The sequence below is a fragment of the Schistocerca nitens genome, chromosome 1, assembly GCF_023898315.1.
Source record: "Schistocerca nitens isolate TAMUIC-IGC-003100 chromosome 1, iqSchNite1.1, whole genome shotgun sequence".
Lineage (NCBI taxonomy): Eukaryota > Metazoa > Arthropoda > Insecta > Orthoptera > Acrididae > Schistocerca > Schistocerca nitens.
Window position 1 is genome coordinate 190,310,559 of NC_064614.1, and position 15,734 is coordinate 190,326,292.

Here is a 15,734-nt window from a genome sequence, read left to right on the forward strand (position 1 = left end):
GATCATCAGCTCACGATATACCTTACTACGGGGGTCACTCAAAAAGGATTGCACACTATTTTTTTTAAATCCATCTTTTATTCTACATGTTTGAAAGTTTTACAGTGTGTAGATACATCCTTTAGGAAAAATATTTTCATTTCTCCACATTATTTCCATCCCTCTCAACTGCCTTACGCCATCTTGGAACCAGCGCCTGTACACCCGCACGGTAAAATTCTGGACCGACCTGTTGGAGCTACTGTTTGCAGCGTGCACAAGGGAGTCGTCATCTTCAAACCTTGTTCCACGAAGAGAGTCTTTCAGTTCCCCAGAGAGATGATAGTCACACGGACCCAGGTCAGGACGGTAAGGCGATTGTTTCAGTGTTGTCCATCCGAGTTTTTGTGATCGCTTCCGTGGTTTTTTGACTGACATGTGGCCGTGCATTGTCGTGCAACAGCAAAACGTCCTGCTTTTGCCGACGTTGTCGAACACGACTCAGTCGAGCTTGAAGTTTCTTCAGTGTCGTCACATATGCATCAGAATTTATGCTGGTTCCACTTGGCCCGATGTCCACAAGCAAGAGTCCTTCTGAATCGAGAAACACTGTAGCCATAACTTTTCCAGCAGAAGGTGTGGTTTTGAATTTTTTTTTTCTTGGGTGAATTTGCATGATGCCACTCCATTGATTGTCTCTTCGTCTCTGGTGAAAAATGATGGAGCCCTGTTTCATCACCTGTCACAATTCTTCCAAGAAATTCATCTCCACCATTCTCGTACTGTTCCAAAAGTTCGCTGCATACCGTTTCTCTTTTTTCTTTGTTAGCCACTGTCAACAGCGTGGGAACCCACCGGGCACAAACACTTTCTAACGCCAACACTTTCAGTATTCTGCAAACACTTCCTTCCCCTATCCCAACGTAGCGTGACAATTTGTTCACTGTGATGCGTCTGTCAGCAGTCACCAATTCATTAACTCTCTGCACATTGTCTGGAGTGTGTGCAGTACGAGGCCTGCGTCTGTGAGGACAATCCTCAATATTGCCGTGCCCGCTTTCATCGCGTAACCTGCTTGCCCACCGACTAACTGTACTGCGATCGACAGCAGCATCTCCGTACACCTTTTTCAACCTCTTGTGGATGTTTCCCACTGTCTCGTTTTCACAGTACAGGAATTCTATGACAGCACGTTGCTTCTGACGAACGTCAAGTGTAGCAGCCATCTTGAAGACATGCTGTGACGGCGCCACTCACAGGAACAGGCTGAACTAAGTTTGAAAACAAACACACTGTAAAACTTTTTCACATATGCAGAATGAAAACTGTATTTTTACAAAAATAGTGTGCATTTCTTTTGGAATGACCCCCGTAAATCTGTTGAGTCTTGTACGGCAAGGAAGCAAGGAAGAGGATACTGTTATGGGTTGCAGCATCCTCTTTCTGCAAAAATAAATGCACACGTGGATTGATATGGTTCTTTTACGGCGACGAGGATGGGATAGTGGCGACGATGATACAACAAGATAAAGATCTGTCACTTATATCTTCTTAAGTGCTTTTAAGGGGCGATTACTGAAGTGCTGGGACAAAACTTCCATTCTACTAGGGACTGCGAACTGCAGATAGTAGAGCCAGATCTGTTGAGGCCTTTGAAAATACATCGAAAAAACGCGGTAACACTACCATACCATCCTACGAACCTTTATGGTGAAGCTGCGTGTTGGGTCAAATGATTCAGGGTCCAACGCGGATACATTGAAAAATAGCCTTTTTAGTGTCCCACTATCAAAAAATCATTGATAGTGAGACTACGAACTGCACTAGGGCGTCGACGTCGAATGCCAAAATACACTACTGGCCATTAAAATTTCTACACTACGAAGATGACGTGCTACAGACAGGAAGAAGATGCTGTGACATGCAAATGATTAGCTTTTCAGAACATTCACACAAAGTTGGCGCCGGTGGCGACACCTACAACGTGGTGACATGACGAAAGTTTCCAACCGATTTCCCATACACAAACAGCAGTTGACCGCCGTTGTCTGGTGAAACGTTGTTGTGATGCCTCGTGTAAGGAGGAGAAATACACCATCACATTTCCGGCTTTGATAAAGGTCGGATTGTAGCCTATCGCAATTGCGGTTTATCCTATCACGACATTGCTGCTCGCTTTGGTCGAGATCCAATGACTGTTAGCAGAATATGGAATCTGTGGGTTCAAGAGGGTAATACCGAACGCCGTGCTGGATCCCAACGGCCTCGTATTACTAGCAAACGAAATGACAGGCATCTTATCCGCATGCCTGTAACGGATCATGCACCCACGTCTCGATCCCTGAGTCAACAGATGAGGACGTTTGCAAGACAACAAACATCTGCACGAACAGTTCGACAACGATTGCAGCAGCATGGACTATCAGCTCGGAGACCATGGCTGCGGTTACCCTTGACGCTGCATCACAAACAGGAGCGCCTGCAATAGTGTACTCAACGACGAACCTGGGTGCACGAATGGCAAAACGTCAAGTTTGCGGATGAATCCAGGTTCTGTTTACAGCATCATGATGGTCGCATCCGTGTTTGGCGGCATCGCGGTGAACGCACATTGGAAGCGTGTATTCGTCATCGCCATACTGGCCTATCACCCGGCGTCATGGTATGGGGTGTCATTGGTTACACGTCTCGGTCAACTCTTGTTCGCATTCACGGCACTTTGAACAGTGGACGTTACATTTCAGATGTGTTACGACCCGTGGCTCTACCCTCCATGATCTCTGCGAAACCCTACATTTCAGCAGGATAATGCACGACCGCATGTTGCAGGTCCTGTATGGGCCTTTCTGGATACAGAAAATGTTCGACTGTTGCCCTGGCCAGCACATAATCCAGATCTCTCACCAACTGAAAACGTCTGATCAATGGTGGCCGTGCAACCGGCTCGTCACAATACGCCAGTCACTACTCTTGATGAACTGTGGTGTCGTGTTGAAGCTGCATGGGCAGCTGTACCTGTACACGCCATCCAAGCTCTGTTTGACTCAATGCCCAGGCGTATCAAGGCCGTTATTACGGCCAGAGGTGGTTGGTCTGGTTACTGATTTGTCAGGATCTATGCACCCAAATTGCGAGAAAATGCAATCACATGTCAGTTCTAGTATAATGTATTTGTCCAATGAATACCCGTTTATCATCTGCATTTCTTCTTTCTGTAGCAATTTTACTGGCCAGTAGTGTAGTTTTCGCACGTGACTCTACGAGCTTCCCTGAACGGAGAGCCAGACACCTTCTCGGTGCAGGTAGACCAGGGCCGTCAACTTACCGGCGGCGCTGGTGTACGGGTAGGTGTCGAAGCCGTTGGGGTACTGTCCAGGGTAGGATGCGGCGGCGGCGGCGGCCGCAGCGGCGGCGGCCGCGTTCTGGTACTCGTAGAACTGCGAGGCGGCAGCCACGGCGGCCGCGTGCGACAGTGGCGCTGCGGGCGGCAGCGGCACCAAGCTCCCGGGGCCCCCGGCTGCGGCGGCCGCGCTCAGGTACGGCGACGGGTAGACGTAGCTCGGAGGCACCCTGCAGCACCACAGCATTCCCATAACAAAACAGCAGCGCCACGAGCTAAGCTGTTCTAACTCCGAAACAAGCGGCTATTGGAGGTACGTACTTACAAGAATCGCCATCTGCCAAAATGCTACATTTACGTGACGAAACTCATTTATACAAAGAACAAACAATTTTGATCCATAACAATTTGGGAATTCAGTCGTAAAAAAACTTTGTCTTCTGTTGGTATTTCGGTTGCAGACCGTTCAGCCACCTTCGGAGCGAGTTCTCATACGCAACACTCTGTGGAGCAGAATTTGTGACTAGCAACAGTCTGTCGACCAAAATTTGTGACTAAACATACTTCAGACAGGACGTCACTGAAGCATATGTCTCTGCCACCGATGTGCTATGACTTTCCGAGCACAATTGCACAATTGGCTGGCCTTACCGGTTATATTATGTGGACGGGAACGCTATACCGTCAGTTTTTGCGGTTCGCTCCGAAGATGGCTGAGTCGTTTCCAACCGAAATTTTTCCAGAAGACTTAAGTGCGGTTACGGCTGAACATCCGCAATTTTATGGACGCGTCGTGACAACATGAAGATTCAAAAGAAACAATTTATACTAGTATTATACAGACAGAGAAACGCGGTTGAAATGTTCCCTGTCGATATAATTAATAAGTAAATTATTTCATATTTACAGACACAAAGCTGTGCGCCTAAAGTGTAAACTGCAATTGCCTGCAATTGAAAATGTGCCCCCACTATTCGAATATCACTTTGCTAACAGATATAAAGAGTTTTGTTTCTGGAAACGGTTTTTATTGATATATATATATATATATATATATATATATATATATATATATATATTTCTTTATGACACTAATAAATTTAGCACTATGAAAACAAATAAATTATGGTTTCTGTTCGTCTGAGTTCTACCGATGTAACCCCAGTAAAATGTGAGGTGGTCACAAAACCGCTCAAACCTTTACTATCTAAAGTTCTAACTTCAACGACGGGGCAGGACCCTACGTGGAATATATGAAGGTGAAGAACCACGAATGGTCGGAAATGAGATCTTGAATGAAAAAAAAAAAAAAACCGTTTGGGGCACGTTTATGTAACCTGTCTGATCAAAAATAAAAGAAATGGCTCTGAGCACTATGGGACTTAACTTCTGAGATCATCAGTCCCCTAGAACTTAGAACTACTTAAATCTAAGTAACCTGAGGACATCACACACATCCATGCCCGAGGCAGGATTCGAACCTGCGACCGTAGCGGTCGCGCGGCTCCAGACTGTAGCGCCTAGAACCGCTCGGCCACTCGATCCGGCGATCAAAAGTATCCGGGAACTTATTAGAGGGCATCAGTAAGGGACATTATGGCGGCTTGAACTCTGCTAGAGACATTTTCAATGACTGTCAATATTTGAAGGGAATGGCCGTTCATTCCTTTTCTAGAACTGGAAATAGTGAAGGCACTGATGTTGGACGCAGGGGTCTGAGGGCTGGAAGGAAGCTGACGATCAAACTCATCCCAAACGCGTTCCACTGGGTTCTGGTCTGGACTCAGCAGACCAGTCCATTTCAGGAATGTGTTGTTCACAGACCACGGCCTCACACATACTACTTCATGTCGGGGTGCATCATTATACTGAACTGTCGTCTCAGAGCTGTTCCTCTACTGCACGCAGTAACACAATACTGTAAAATGTGTTCAAAACCTTCCCCGTTTAGATTTTTATTAAGTGCAAAATGGGGACCTAACCACGAAAAACACCTCCATACCGTAACACTACCTCCTCTATACTTCACTGTTGGCACTAAATATGATGACAGGTAACGTTCTAAGGGCATTCGTCATACCCAAACCCTTCCTTCCATCTGACTGCCACCTGGTATAACGTGATTCGCCAGTGCGAATCACTCGTTCCAAGTGACCCACTGTCCAGTGGCGTCGTTCTTTACCTACCTCACGCTTCGCTTAGTGCTGACTATAGGAATGTGTGGCTTACTATGAGCTCCTCGACCACTGTATCCCGTTCTTTTCAACTCCGTACGCACAGTCAATGTGCTAGCTGGTCTGCAAACACTTAGGAACTTATGACTGAGTCCTTCCGCTGATTTGATGCGATTTTTGACATCACCGTTCGCAAAGCTCGACGGCCCTGTACATCAGTACATGAGGTTCACCTGGTCTTGCCTTAGCTGTGCTTGTTCCTTTGTGTTTCCACTTCACAGTCACCTCATCAACAGTCGACTTCGGTAGCTTTAGAAAGGCTGAAATGCTCTTGACAAATCTGTTACTCGGGTGACATCAAGTGACTAGTCATGTTCAAAGACGCTCAGCTCTCACGACCGGCCCATTCTGCTGTTACAGCTTCTGTATTGACACCACAATACGTACCGCCTCCTTTTATACCGGCGGATTCGCCTCTCGTGACATACAGTGGGCAGTTACTACATAATAGGGTTGTCCAGGCTTTTGAGCGTATGGTGTATGTAGTTGTGCCTGTCGGCTGCGTGGCGATCTCGTTGAAGACGACCACAACACTCGACCCTGCAGGGTACGTCTCGTGAACAACTGTCTTCAATCCATGGTATGGCGTGATCACCTGCACGACCCGACCTGCCCAGCATCGAAAACTGCATAACAAAAAGTTTTGCGGATCGCAGTCCTCGGTAGATTACTGCCGCGCTGAAGGCAGTTTTCCACGGAGAACGGGGTTCGTTTCCCATGGGGCTCGTGGACGCCATCGTTAAATAACATCAGACATGGCTGATATGGGGAATCATCACTATGTACTGGTGCTCTATCAAACCAACGCATCACTTTGTAAATCGCCGTTATCTTCTTTCTGCAGCTGTTTTTTGTTTCTCTTGCCATTTTTGTCAGTCGGTTCCAGATGCCACAATTCATCCCGCGATTACTCTTGGTAGGAGTGATGTTCTCTTCTTAATCCCCCTCGACGTTTTTATTAGAAGCTTTCTCTCAAAGACGTCCTTCGCGAAGCCTTTATAGCGACTTACATGTATAGTAAGTTTGAATCTCCTCTATTTTTAACTTTGCTCGACAGTACTTGTTCACTGCATTTCCCTTCCGGGATGCTCTTGATGTTTTTCTCTTTATCGGCATCAGTATTATTTCCAATTTCTTTCATGTTTTTCAAGTAACTACGATTCGCACGCATAGATTAAGAAGGCCTAAACAAATTTACTGGAACTGGTTTTTTCTTTGTTTGTGTATAAAAGCTGTTATTCTCACCAGATTTACTTTGTTTTGAGAAGCTTGTTTCGTCGGTGTAATTCTTGTTTAACATCTGTTACTGTTGTGCCCGAATAACAAAACTCGTTAATATAATTTTCGTAGAGTATCTTTTTTATATGCCCATGGTTTTAGTTTTTCTCTTTTTTTTATCGTCATCCTAAGTTTGATTAGTATACCTGTCAAAATTTGTAGCATATAATTTGTTACAGTTAAGTTAACGATAATCACAATACAATCAGCAAAACCTATGCCAGTTCGTATATCTGGAACGTGTTATGTCCGCCTTGTTCCGTCCGCCACGGGTTATTTTGTTTGCAAGGTAGCACAATTCCTTAACTTCGACTACTTCATGGTCACCGATTTTGGTATTAAGAACGCCGGCCGGTGTGGCCGAGCGGTTCTAGGCGCTTGTCTGGAACCGCGCGACCGCAACGGTAGCAGGATCCAATCCTGCCTCGGGCAAGGATGTGTGTGATGTCCTTAGGTTAGTTAGTTTTAAGTAGTTCTAACGTCTAGGGGACCGATGACCTCAGATGTTAAGTCTCATAGTGCTTAGAGACATTTGAACCAGTTGGTATTAAGTTTCTCGCTATTCTTATTTCTGCAACTATTCATTAATTTTGTCTTTTTTCGATTTACTCTCAATCCATTTTCTGTACTCATTAAACTGTTCATTCCGTATAACAGATCCCGTAATTCTTCTTCACCTTCGCTGAGGATGTCAATATCATCGGGGAATCTTATGTTTGATATCCTTTCACCTTTAATTATAATCCCGTTCTTGGGCCTTTGTTTTACTTCCGCCACTGCTTCTGCGATGTATAGATTGTACAGTAGGGGCGAAAGACCACATCCCTGTCTTGCCCCTTCTTCTAGGTGTACAAATCCTACGAGAGTGTTAATTTTTTTTAAAGTCTTGATTCCACCATCAAACAGAACTGCCTCTCTGGTGCCTTTACCTATCCTAAAGCCAAAATGATCGTTATCAAACGGCTCCTGAATTTTCAATTCTGTTCTTCTGTATACTATCGTTATCAGCAGCTTGGATGCAAAAGCTGTCGCTGACTGTGTGCCGTCTCGCACCTACCTGGCGTCTTAAGAGATTTATGGATAAAATTCTTCCAATGCATCTGTGGCATGACTCAGCAAACCAGTAATTAATAGTAATATTGAAAACAGTCTTGGATGCAATTTTAGTTTTTTTTATTTATCAACTACGCGTTTCACCCTATTTAGGCATCTTCAGGCTGATCTTAATTTGGTATTCCTTAAGACGATCCATTAGACAGTGTAACTAAAGGGCATCGTCTAGTACATCAGGCCAACATCGCCTTCGTTAACCTCAGTAAAAACTTTCTAGATGGACGTGAGTGAATCCAAGACCGGCATAATGCGTTCACTTTCACAGGAGCACATTATTCTATATTTGTTCCTGTGAACGTGGACCATCAGCTGTATAAGGAAAACGCGACAGTGGAAATTTTTGCCGGGCCGGGACTCGAAAACCGATTTTCCACTTTACACGAGCGCTCACCTTAACCGGTTTGGATACCTTTCACGACTCACGGCCAGATCCCAACTTCGATTCATCGTCGTTCCTGTGTCACAGGCTGTGTTCGTACACACATTATGTAATTTCCGTGCCGGCCGCGGTGGTCTAGCGGTTCTAGGCGCTCAGTCCGGAACCGCGCGGCTGCTACGGTCGCAGGTTCGAATCCTGCCTCGGGCATGGGTGTGTGTGATGTCCTTAGGTTAGTTAGGTTTAAGTAGTTCTAAGTTCTAGGGGACTGATGACCACAGATGTTAAGTCCCATAGTGCTCAGAGCCATTTGTAATTTCCGTGCCGGCCGCGGTGGCTGGGCGGTTCTAAGCGCTTCAGTCCGGAACCGCGTGACTGCTACCGTCGCAGGTTCGAATCCTGCCTAGGGCATGGATGTGTGTGATGTGCTGAGATTAGTTAGGGTTAAGCAGTTTTAAGTTCTAGGAGACTGATGACTTCAGATGTTGTCCCATAGTGCTCAGAGCCATTTAACCATTTTTTTTTTTAAATTTCCGTAGCGGGGAAGACATTTTACTTGGATAAATACGATATCGCAGTGCATGTTTAGAGGAACATTGCATCGCACTTCTTGACAACAGAGGCATTGCAATATCATATTTACCCGCCGATACCAGATAACGACTTTAATTGAAAGTGTTCTCCCCTGTATGCGGGTTACATAATGTGTGTACGAATACAGGTAGTTACACAAGAACGACGACATATCAAAATCTGGGTCTGGCCGTGAGTCGTGAAAGGATAGCCAAAGAGATTAAGGTGACCTCTCGCGTGAAGCGGGAAAACCGGGTTCGAATCGCGATCCGGCACAAATTTTCATTGTCATTCCATTACTGAGCTGATGGTTGACCATATTCTCACTGCGTATACATGCATCATACTTGTAACAACACAAGCTCTGCAATATCGTATTATAATCTTAAACTCGATGATTTGAATCTCGGGAGTAGAATAGCTTTTTTACTTTTATTTAAATTCCATATAGATAGCAGTTATAAGAGTCGATGGGCATGAAAGGGAAGCAGTGGTTGGGAAGGGAGTGAGACAGGGTTGTAGCCTCTCCCCGATGTTATTCAACCTGTATATTGAGCAAGGAGTAAAGGAAACGAAATAAACATTCGGAATGGGAATAAAAATAAAAACTTTGAGGTTCGCCGATGACACTGTAATTCTGTCAGACAGCAAAGGACATCGAAGAGCAGTTGAACGGAATGGACAGTGTCTTGAAAGGAGGATATAAGTTGAACATCAACAAAAGCAAAACGAGGAAAATGGAATGTAGTCGAATTAAATCGGGTGATGCTGAAGGAATAGACTAGGAAATGAGACGCTTAAAGTAGTAAATGATTTTTGCTATTTGGGGAACAAAATAACTGATAATGGTCGAAGTAGAGAGGATATAAAATGTAGACTGGCAATGGCAAGGAAAGCGTTTCTGAAGAAGAGAAATTTGTTAACATCGAGTATAGATTTAAGTGTCAGGAAGGCGTTTCTGAAAGTATTTGCATGGAGTGTAGCCATGTATGAAAGTGAAAGGTGGACGATAAATAGTTTAGACAAGAAGAGAATAGAAGCTTTCGAAATGTGGTGCTACAGTAAAATGATAAAGATTAGATGGGTAGATCACATAACTAAGGAGGAGGTATTGAATAGAATTGGGGAGAAGAGAAATTTGTGGCACAACTTGACTAGAAGAAGGAATCGGCTGGTAGGACATATTCTGAGGCATCAAAGGATCATCAATTTAGCACTGGAGGGCAGCGTGGAGGATACAAATCGTAGAGGGAGACAAAGCAGATTCAGAAGGAAGTAGGTTGCAGTAGATACTGGGAGATAAACAAGCTTGCACAGGATAGAGTAGCATGGAGAGCTGCATCAAACTAGTCTCTTGACTGAAGACCACAACAGCAACAATAGATTACAAGATTGAAATGTTACTTAAAATACCGAATTGTAATTTTTTAAATAAAAAGAACATTTTTCATTTTAGAGTTACTACTTTAAGAAACCAATGTCCAGGTACAGATCTTTAAGTAGGAAAAAAATCGAGAAGAGACAGTATCTGTGTTGCCATTACGAAGTTTCGTATTGTATTTTAAGTAGTGAAGACTACGTTGAATGGTTAGATTTTCTGCACTCTTACTGCAATGAAACATTTCAACCTTACGACAAAGGGTTGCACTTAACAGAATAGGCAGCTGATTACTGCTTTGAGAAGTCCCGAGTAGAGACTTAAATTCGATTGTTACAATAAAGAAACACCACAGACGTATGTTACACACTCAGGTGAGAAGAGTAATGGGATACCTCCTAATGTCGCCTCATTTAGCCAGGCGTTGTGCATCAATTCCACGTGGCATGGGCTCAACAAGACGTTGGAAGTCCCCTGCAGAAATGCTGAGCCACACTGCCTCTATAGACGTCCACAATTGCGAAAGCATTGCCGGTGCAGGTTTTTGTGCACCAATTGACCTCTCCATTGTGTCCCATAAATGATCGATGGCAGTCTTGTCGGGCTATCTGGGTGGCCGAATCATTTGCTCAAACTGTCCATATGTTCTTCAAATCAGTCGCAAACAATTGTGGCCCAGTGACACGGCTCATGGTCATGGGAACATGAAGTCCATTAATGGCTGCAAATGCTCTGGAAGTACCAGTACATAACCATTTCCAATCAATGATCGCTTAATTTAGACCAGGGGACAAAATCAATTCCACGTAAACATAGCGCACAACCATTATGGAGCCACTACCAGCTTGCACAATGCGTTCTTGACAACTTCGGTGCATGGCTTCGTGGGCTCTGCATCGCACTTGAACCCTACCATCAGCTCTTACCACCTGAAATCAGGACTCATCTGACCAGGCCACGGTTTTCCAGTATTGTCTAGGGTCCAGACGATATGGTCACGAGCCCAAGAGAGGCGCTGCCGGGTCTTTAGCAAAGGCACTCGCGTCGGTCGTCCGCTGCCATAGCCAACCAACGCCAAATACGCCGCATTGTCCTGACGGATACCTTCGTCGTATGTCCCACATAGATTGTTTCAAGCAGTGTTGCTTGGCTGTTACCACTAACAACTCTACGCAAACGCCGCTGCTCTCGGTCGTTAAGTGAAAGACGTCGGCCACTGTGTTTTCTGTGGTGAAAGGTGATGCCTGATATTCTCGGCGCGTTCTTGATATTATGGATCTAGGAATACAGAATTTCCTAACGATTTCCGAAATGGAATGTCCCATGTGTCTAGTTCGAACTACCATTCCGTGTTCTAAGTTTTTTAATTGTCGTCATCGGAGATAGTCACGTCGGAAATCTTTTCAAACGAATCACCTGAGTGCAAATGACACATCCGCCGATGCACTGCCCTTTTATACCTTGTGTACGCGATACTACTGCCATGTGTATATGTGCATGTCAGTATGCCATGAGTTTTGTCACCTCAGTGTATAAAGCAATTCGACGTATCAAGTTGTAATTTATGCCGAGCCTACGATCTACACATGGGCCAACATTCGTCTTTTCCCTGCTATGTCGAACGCCGGCTGGGCAGCCTGCCGCCCATGTTGTGCGGAGGCGGCCCTGCCCAGCGTGGAGGCGGCGGTGGAGGCGGGCCCGGCAGCGGGCGCAGACGCGACGCGCCACCGCCGCCAGGCGCCGCCGCGGCTCGCGACGCCGTGCGCCGGCCCGCCGCGGGATTTGCGCAATCTCCGGATTATCCAATGGCGGCGCCGGATCAGGATGATCCAATGGGCGCCGGCGCCGGCCCCCGCCCCGCCAATGGCAGGTGCGCGAGGCGGCACCCGGGCCCGCCTATCGATTCGCAACTGTTCCTTTTTTTCCTCTCTCGGCGTAGGTGGACAGCGTCCTGGAATACGCCGGCCGCGTGATGGATCTTCACTTCCAGGTATTCCGTAGCGCGGCACCGTCGAAAACAAACTTTCTGCGTTCACCGTGGAACGAAGGCTGCGACAAACTGGCTTCGTGTGTGAGTTCAGATTTCTCAATGTGTGTGTGTGTGTGTGTGTGTGTGTGTGTGTGTGTGTGTGAGGTTTGCCGGGTACCGAGATAGGGCAGCATTGTCTCTATTTTTCCGCTGAAAACCCGACTCCCGATTAAGCCTTGTCGGGATACATAAAAATCTCGATTACACCAAAACGGATAATATTTCACACAGTATAGTCTGTTCATTATGCGTGTTAAGTCGCACTCTTATAAATCTAATTGAACTTCAAAATGCAGGTCTTAGTCCTTAACGACTTGCATCAACGACGTAACCAAAAGGGGAGGTGGGTCCAAGGGCCGGATCGCTCCCATCCCCTCTCTCTTATCACCTAAATGAAATTACTCACGACCTGGCTGCTGTGTAGTGAAACTGAAAAATATTTTAAATTTTTTTGAAATATTTTACCTTGTTTCTATGGGAAAGTCAGCGGTTATAACAAATGTTAAAATATTTTACTATAAAACAGTCCCAACCGCAAAAAAGGTATTTATTTAGCATAAAGACGTTTATATATTTACTGGTGACCGGTTTCGACCACTGATCTGGTCATCATCAGACCGCTCACGCCATGGAAGTCCGCTGAAGCTGGCGAGAAGCCGGCGCCACTCTAGGCGGCATATATGGTTATGTACCTCCTAGAGTGGCGCCGGCTTCTCGCCAGCTTCAGAGGACTTCCATGGGGTAAGCGGTCTGATGATGATCAGAACAGTGGTCGAAACTGGTCACCAGTAAATAAACGTCTTTATATGATTTGGATTGTTTTGCTATAGAAAAATGTTTTACGACTAAAAAGGGATATGCACTACCGATAGTAAACTTGGCCATCGATAGATTTACACCTCCGGCATATCGACAGCGCTATCTGCTATCGCCCACGCCTACTTTAGCCACGACAAACTACTGTACACTTTTGGCTTTACTTGAGCTCATTTGCTGTTTTTGTTAATCAGTTCAGCTCTTATTTACAGCTGAATTTGATGTAAATGCTGTCGTTTATTGTTTTTGTGCTGTGTACTGTTGTGATAGTTTCTAATTACGTGTAAATTTGTAACAAGAACGAAGACAGAAACCGATTTTGAATCGTCCACTAGCGTTATGGAAAGTAAGAAATATGTACGCACTGCTACAATAGCCTAATTATCTATCTACAGCAGTTTAAAATTAGCACTGGAGTCGTTATTTGGAGACTGGTAGATCACTGGGGGTGCAATATTTCAGTATTTCACTGGACAGCGGAGCGGTAAACATAATTAAAAATAGCATTAAATTAAAATCTCTGGATAAAAGTACACTTGGGTATGCTTGTGTCGCCCAAAAATCGCGTCATTCAACAAAAATATCGCCCAAACACCAATGGCTGCATTTCTTTAAAACATTTGCTCAAACTTCTGTCATTAGGAGCCCAAGTGGCAAAATGTTATTGCCCTCAGAGAATATGAAAATGTATGTTATAGTTTTTATACGAAAATCTTTTCTTGCTCAATTTTATAAACGAAATACTGTTTGTATGACGGCCTCCCTAAAGTAAGTTATGTACAAATCGACCCCCTCCCCTTTGATACATACCGGCCAAAACCTGGCTTGTAGCCGTTCAGGGTCTCAATTTTGAACTGCCCGATCAGCTAGTTAGACGTGAGTCGTTGTATGACAATTACCATATGCCAATTTAGGACAAGTCCTCATCGGTAGAAGTCGATAGGCTTCGGCCGACAGTCATTTGTTTTTGGCTGCAGCCAAATACACAGCTGACACTACTGTGTGAGGTAGCCATTGTTGTATGCTTTTTCACTTCACTCCATTTCGACTGTTTCCTTTACTTCTGATAAGTGTACGTAACCGCTGCAGTCAAGATGTTTATTAAAAATACCAGTACCTATGACGGTTTCAGTTTCGACAGCAAACTTCATTTAATCGATTTTTACCTCTGACTTCTGATTACAGAAACAGCTGTGGCCTGTTCACCACGCACGAGAGGACACAGGTCTTGCAGTCGGCTAGCTTAACGTCGAATTCAGTAGCGAGTCACAATCTGTCGAAACAGTTGGTTATTGTTACTGGTGGTAAAGCACTTGTACAGTTGGATTCACCGGTTAGCGAAAAGTAAATATGGTTCTGAGCACTATGGGACTTAACTTCCGAGGTCATCAGTCCCCTAGAACTTAGAACGTCTTAAACCTAACTAACCTAAGGACATCACACACATCCATGTCCGAGGCAGGATTCGAACCTGCCACAGTAGCGGTCGCGCGGCTACAGACTGTAGCGCCTAAAACCGCCAGCGAAAAGTAATGAAATACCAGTGCCAAGAAAACATGGCTTCATAAAGGCAAAGATGATTAGCTATAACGCTCTCTGTGCTATATGACTTTCATAGTTTAGCGTGTCTCTTTGAAACAGACGTTAGAAGACACATGCTAAAAATCCTGGTTGTTCACTCAAAACTGTCATGTTAGAAAAAAAATTTGGCAACCCTGGTGTGTGTGTGTGTGTGTGTGTTTAGGACGTAGTGTATCGAACTGGAAAAAAAATAAATTTATGGCACAAGCTAACTACAAGAAATGATCGATTGACAGGATACATTCTGAGACATCATAGTTTCACCAATTTAATATTGGAGGCAAGAGTGCAGGGTAAAAAACGTAGAGAGAGACCAAGGGATGAATAGGATGAAGACAGTATGCAGGTTGAAGTGGATGTGGGTTGCATTAGTTGCTCGGAGATGATGAGGTCTGAAAAAAACAGACTTGCGAGGAGAGCTGCTTCAAACCAGTCTTCTGACTGAAGACCACAACAACACTGTCAATATGATGTAAAAGGACGTTTCGTTTCCGCAACCGAGTGTTACAGGACCTAATTCGTGGGTTAGTATACCGGAGTCGCATTCGGGATGACGACGTTTCCAACCCGAGTCCAGCCATCCCAATTTTTCTATGATTTCCCTAAATCGCTTCAGGCAAATGCCGGGATAGTCCTTTTCAAAAGGCACGGCCGACTTCTTTCCCCCTCCTTCCCTAACCCCACGGGACCGATGACCTCGCTGTTTGGTCACCTCCTCCAGTCAGCCAACCAACCTAACCCGTGGTCGTTCTCGTTCGTTTGGTAATACAAAGGACCTACTAGGAAAAATATTAGGTTGGTGTATAAATTCGTAGCGTTTTTGTTTTGCATGTTCGTATTGCGGCTGCTATGGGTTTATTTATCTATTTTCATTTTGTATTTGTCGGTCACTGTTGCTATTAGAATTACATATTGTCATTTTGTCACTTGAGGATAGCGAGTGGCGCAGTGGGCGCCAGAAAATGGAATTCCAAGTGGAGAAATCGAAACATTTTCGGTGTATTCTTCTGTTTGAGTTCGACAGAGGGGTGACAGCA

At 45.0% G+C, this 15,734-nt stretch overlaps 1 protein-coding gene across 1 annotated transcript in view; it reads right to left on the bottom strand.

Annotated features, from left to right (window-relative positions):
- Positions 1-15,734, bottom strand: part of LOC126245257 (RNA-binding protein 24-B-like) — a 375,332-nt gene that overhangs the window by 13,839 nt on the left and 345,759 nt on the right. Inside the window, exon 4 of the mRNA XM_049948300.1 lies at positions 3,305-3,549. Within this exon, the coding sequence (XP_049804257.1) occupies positions 3,305-3,549 (245 nt within the window). The remainder of the gene's footprint in view (positions 1-3,304; positions 3,550-15,734) is intronic.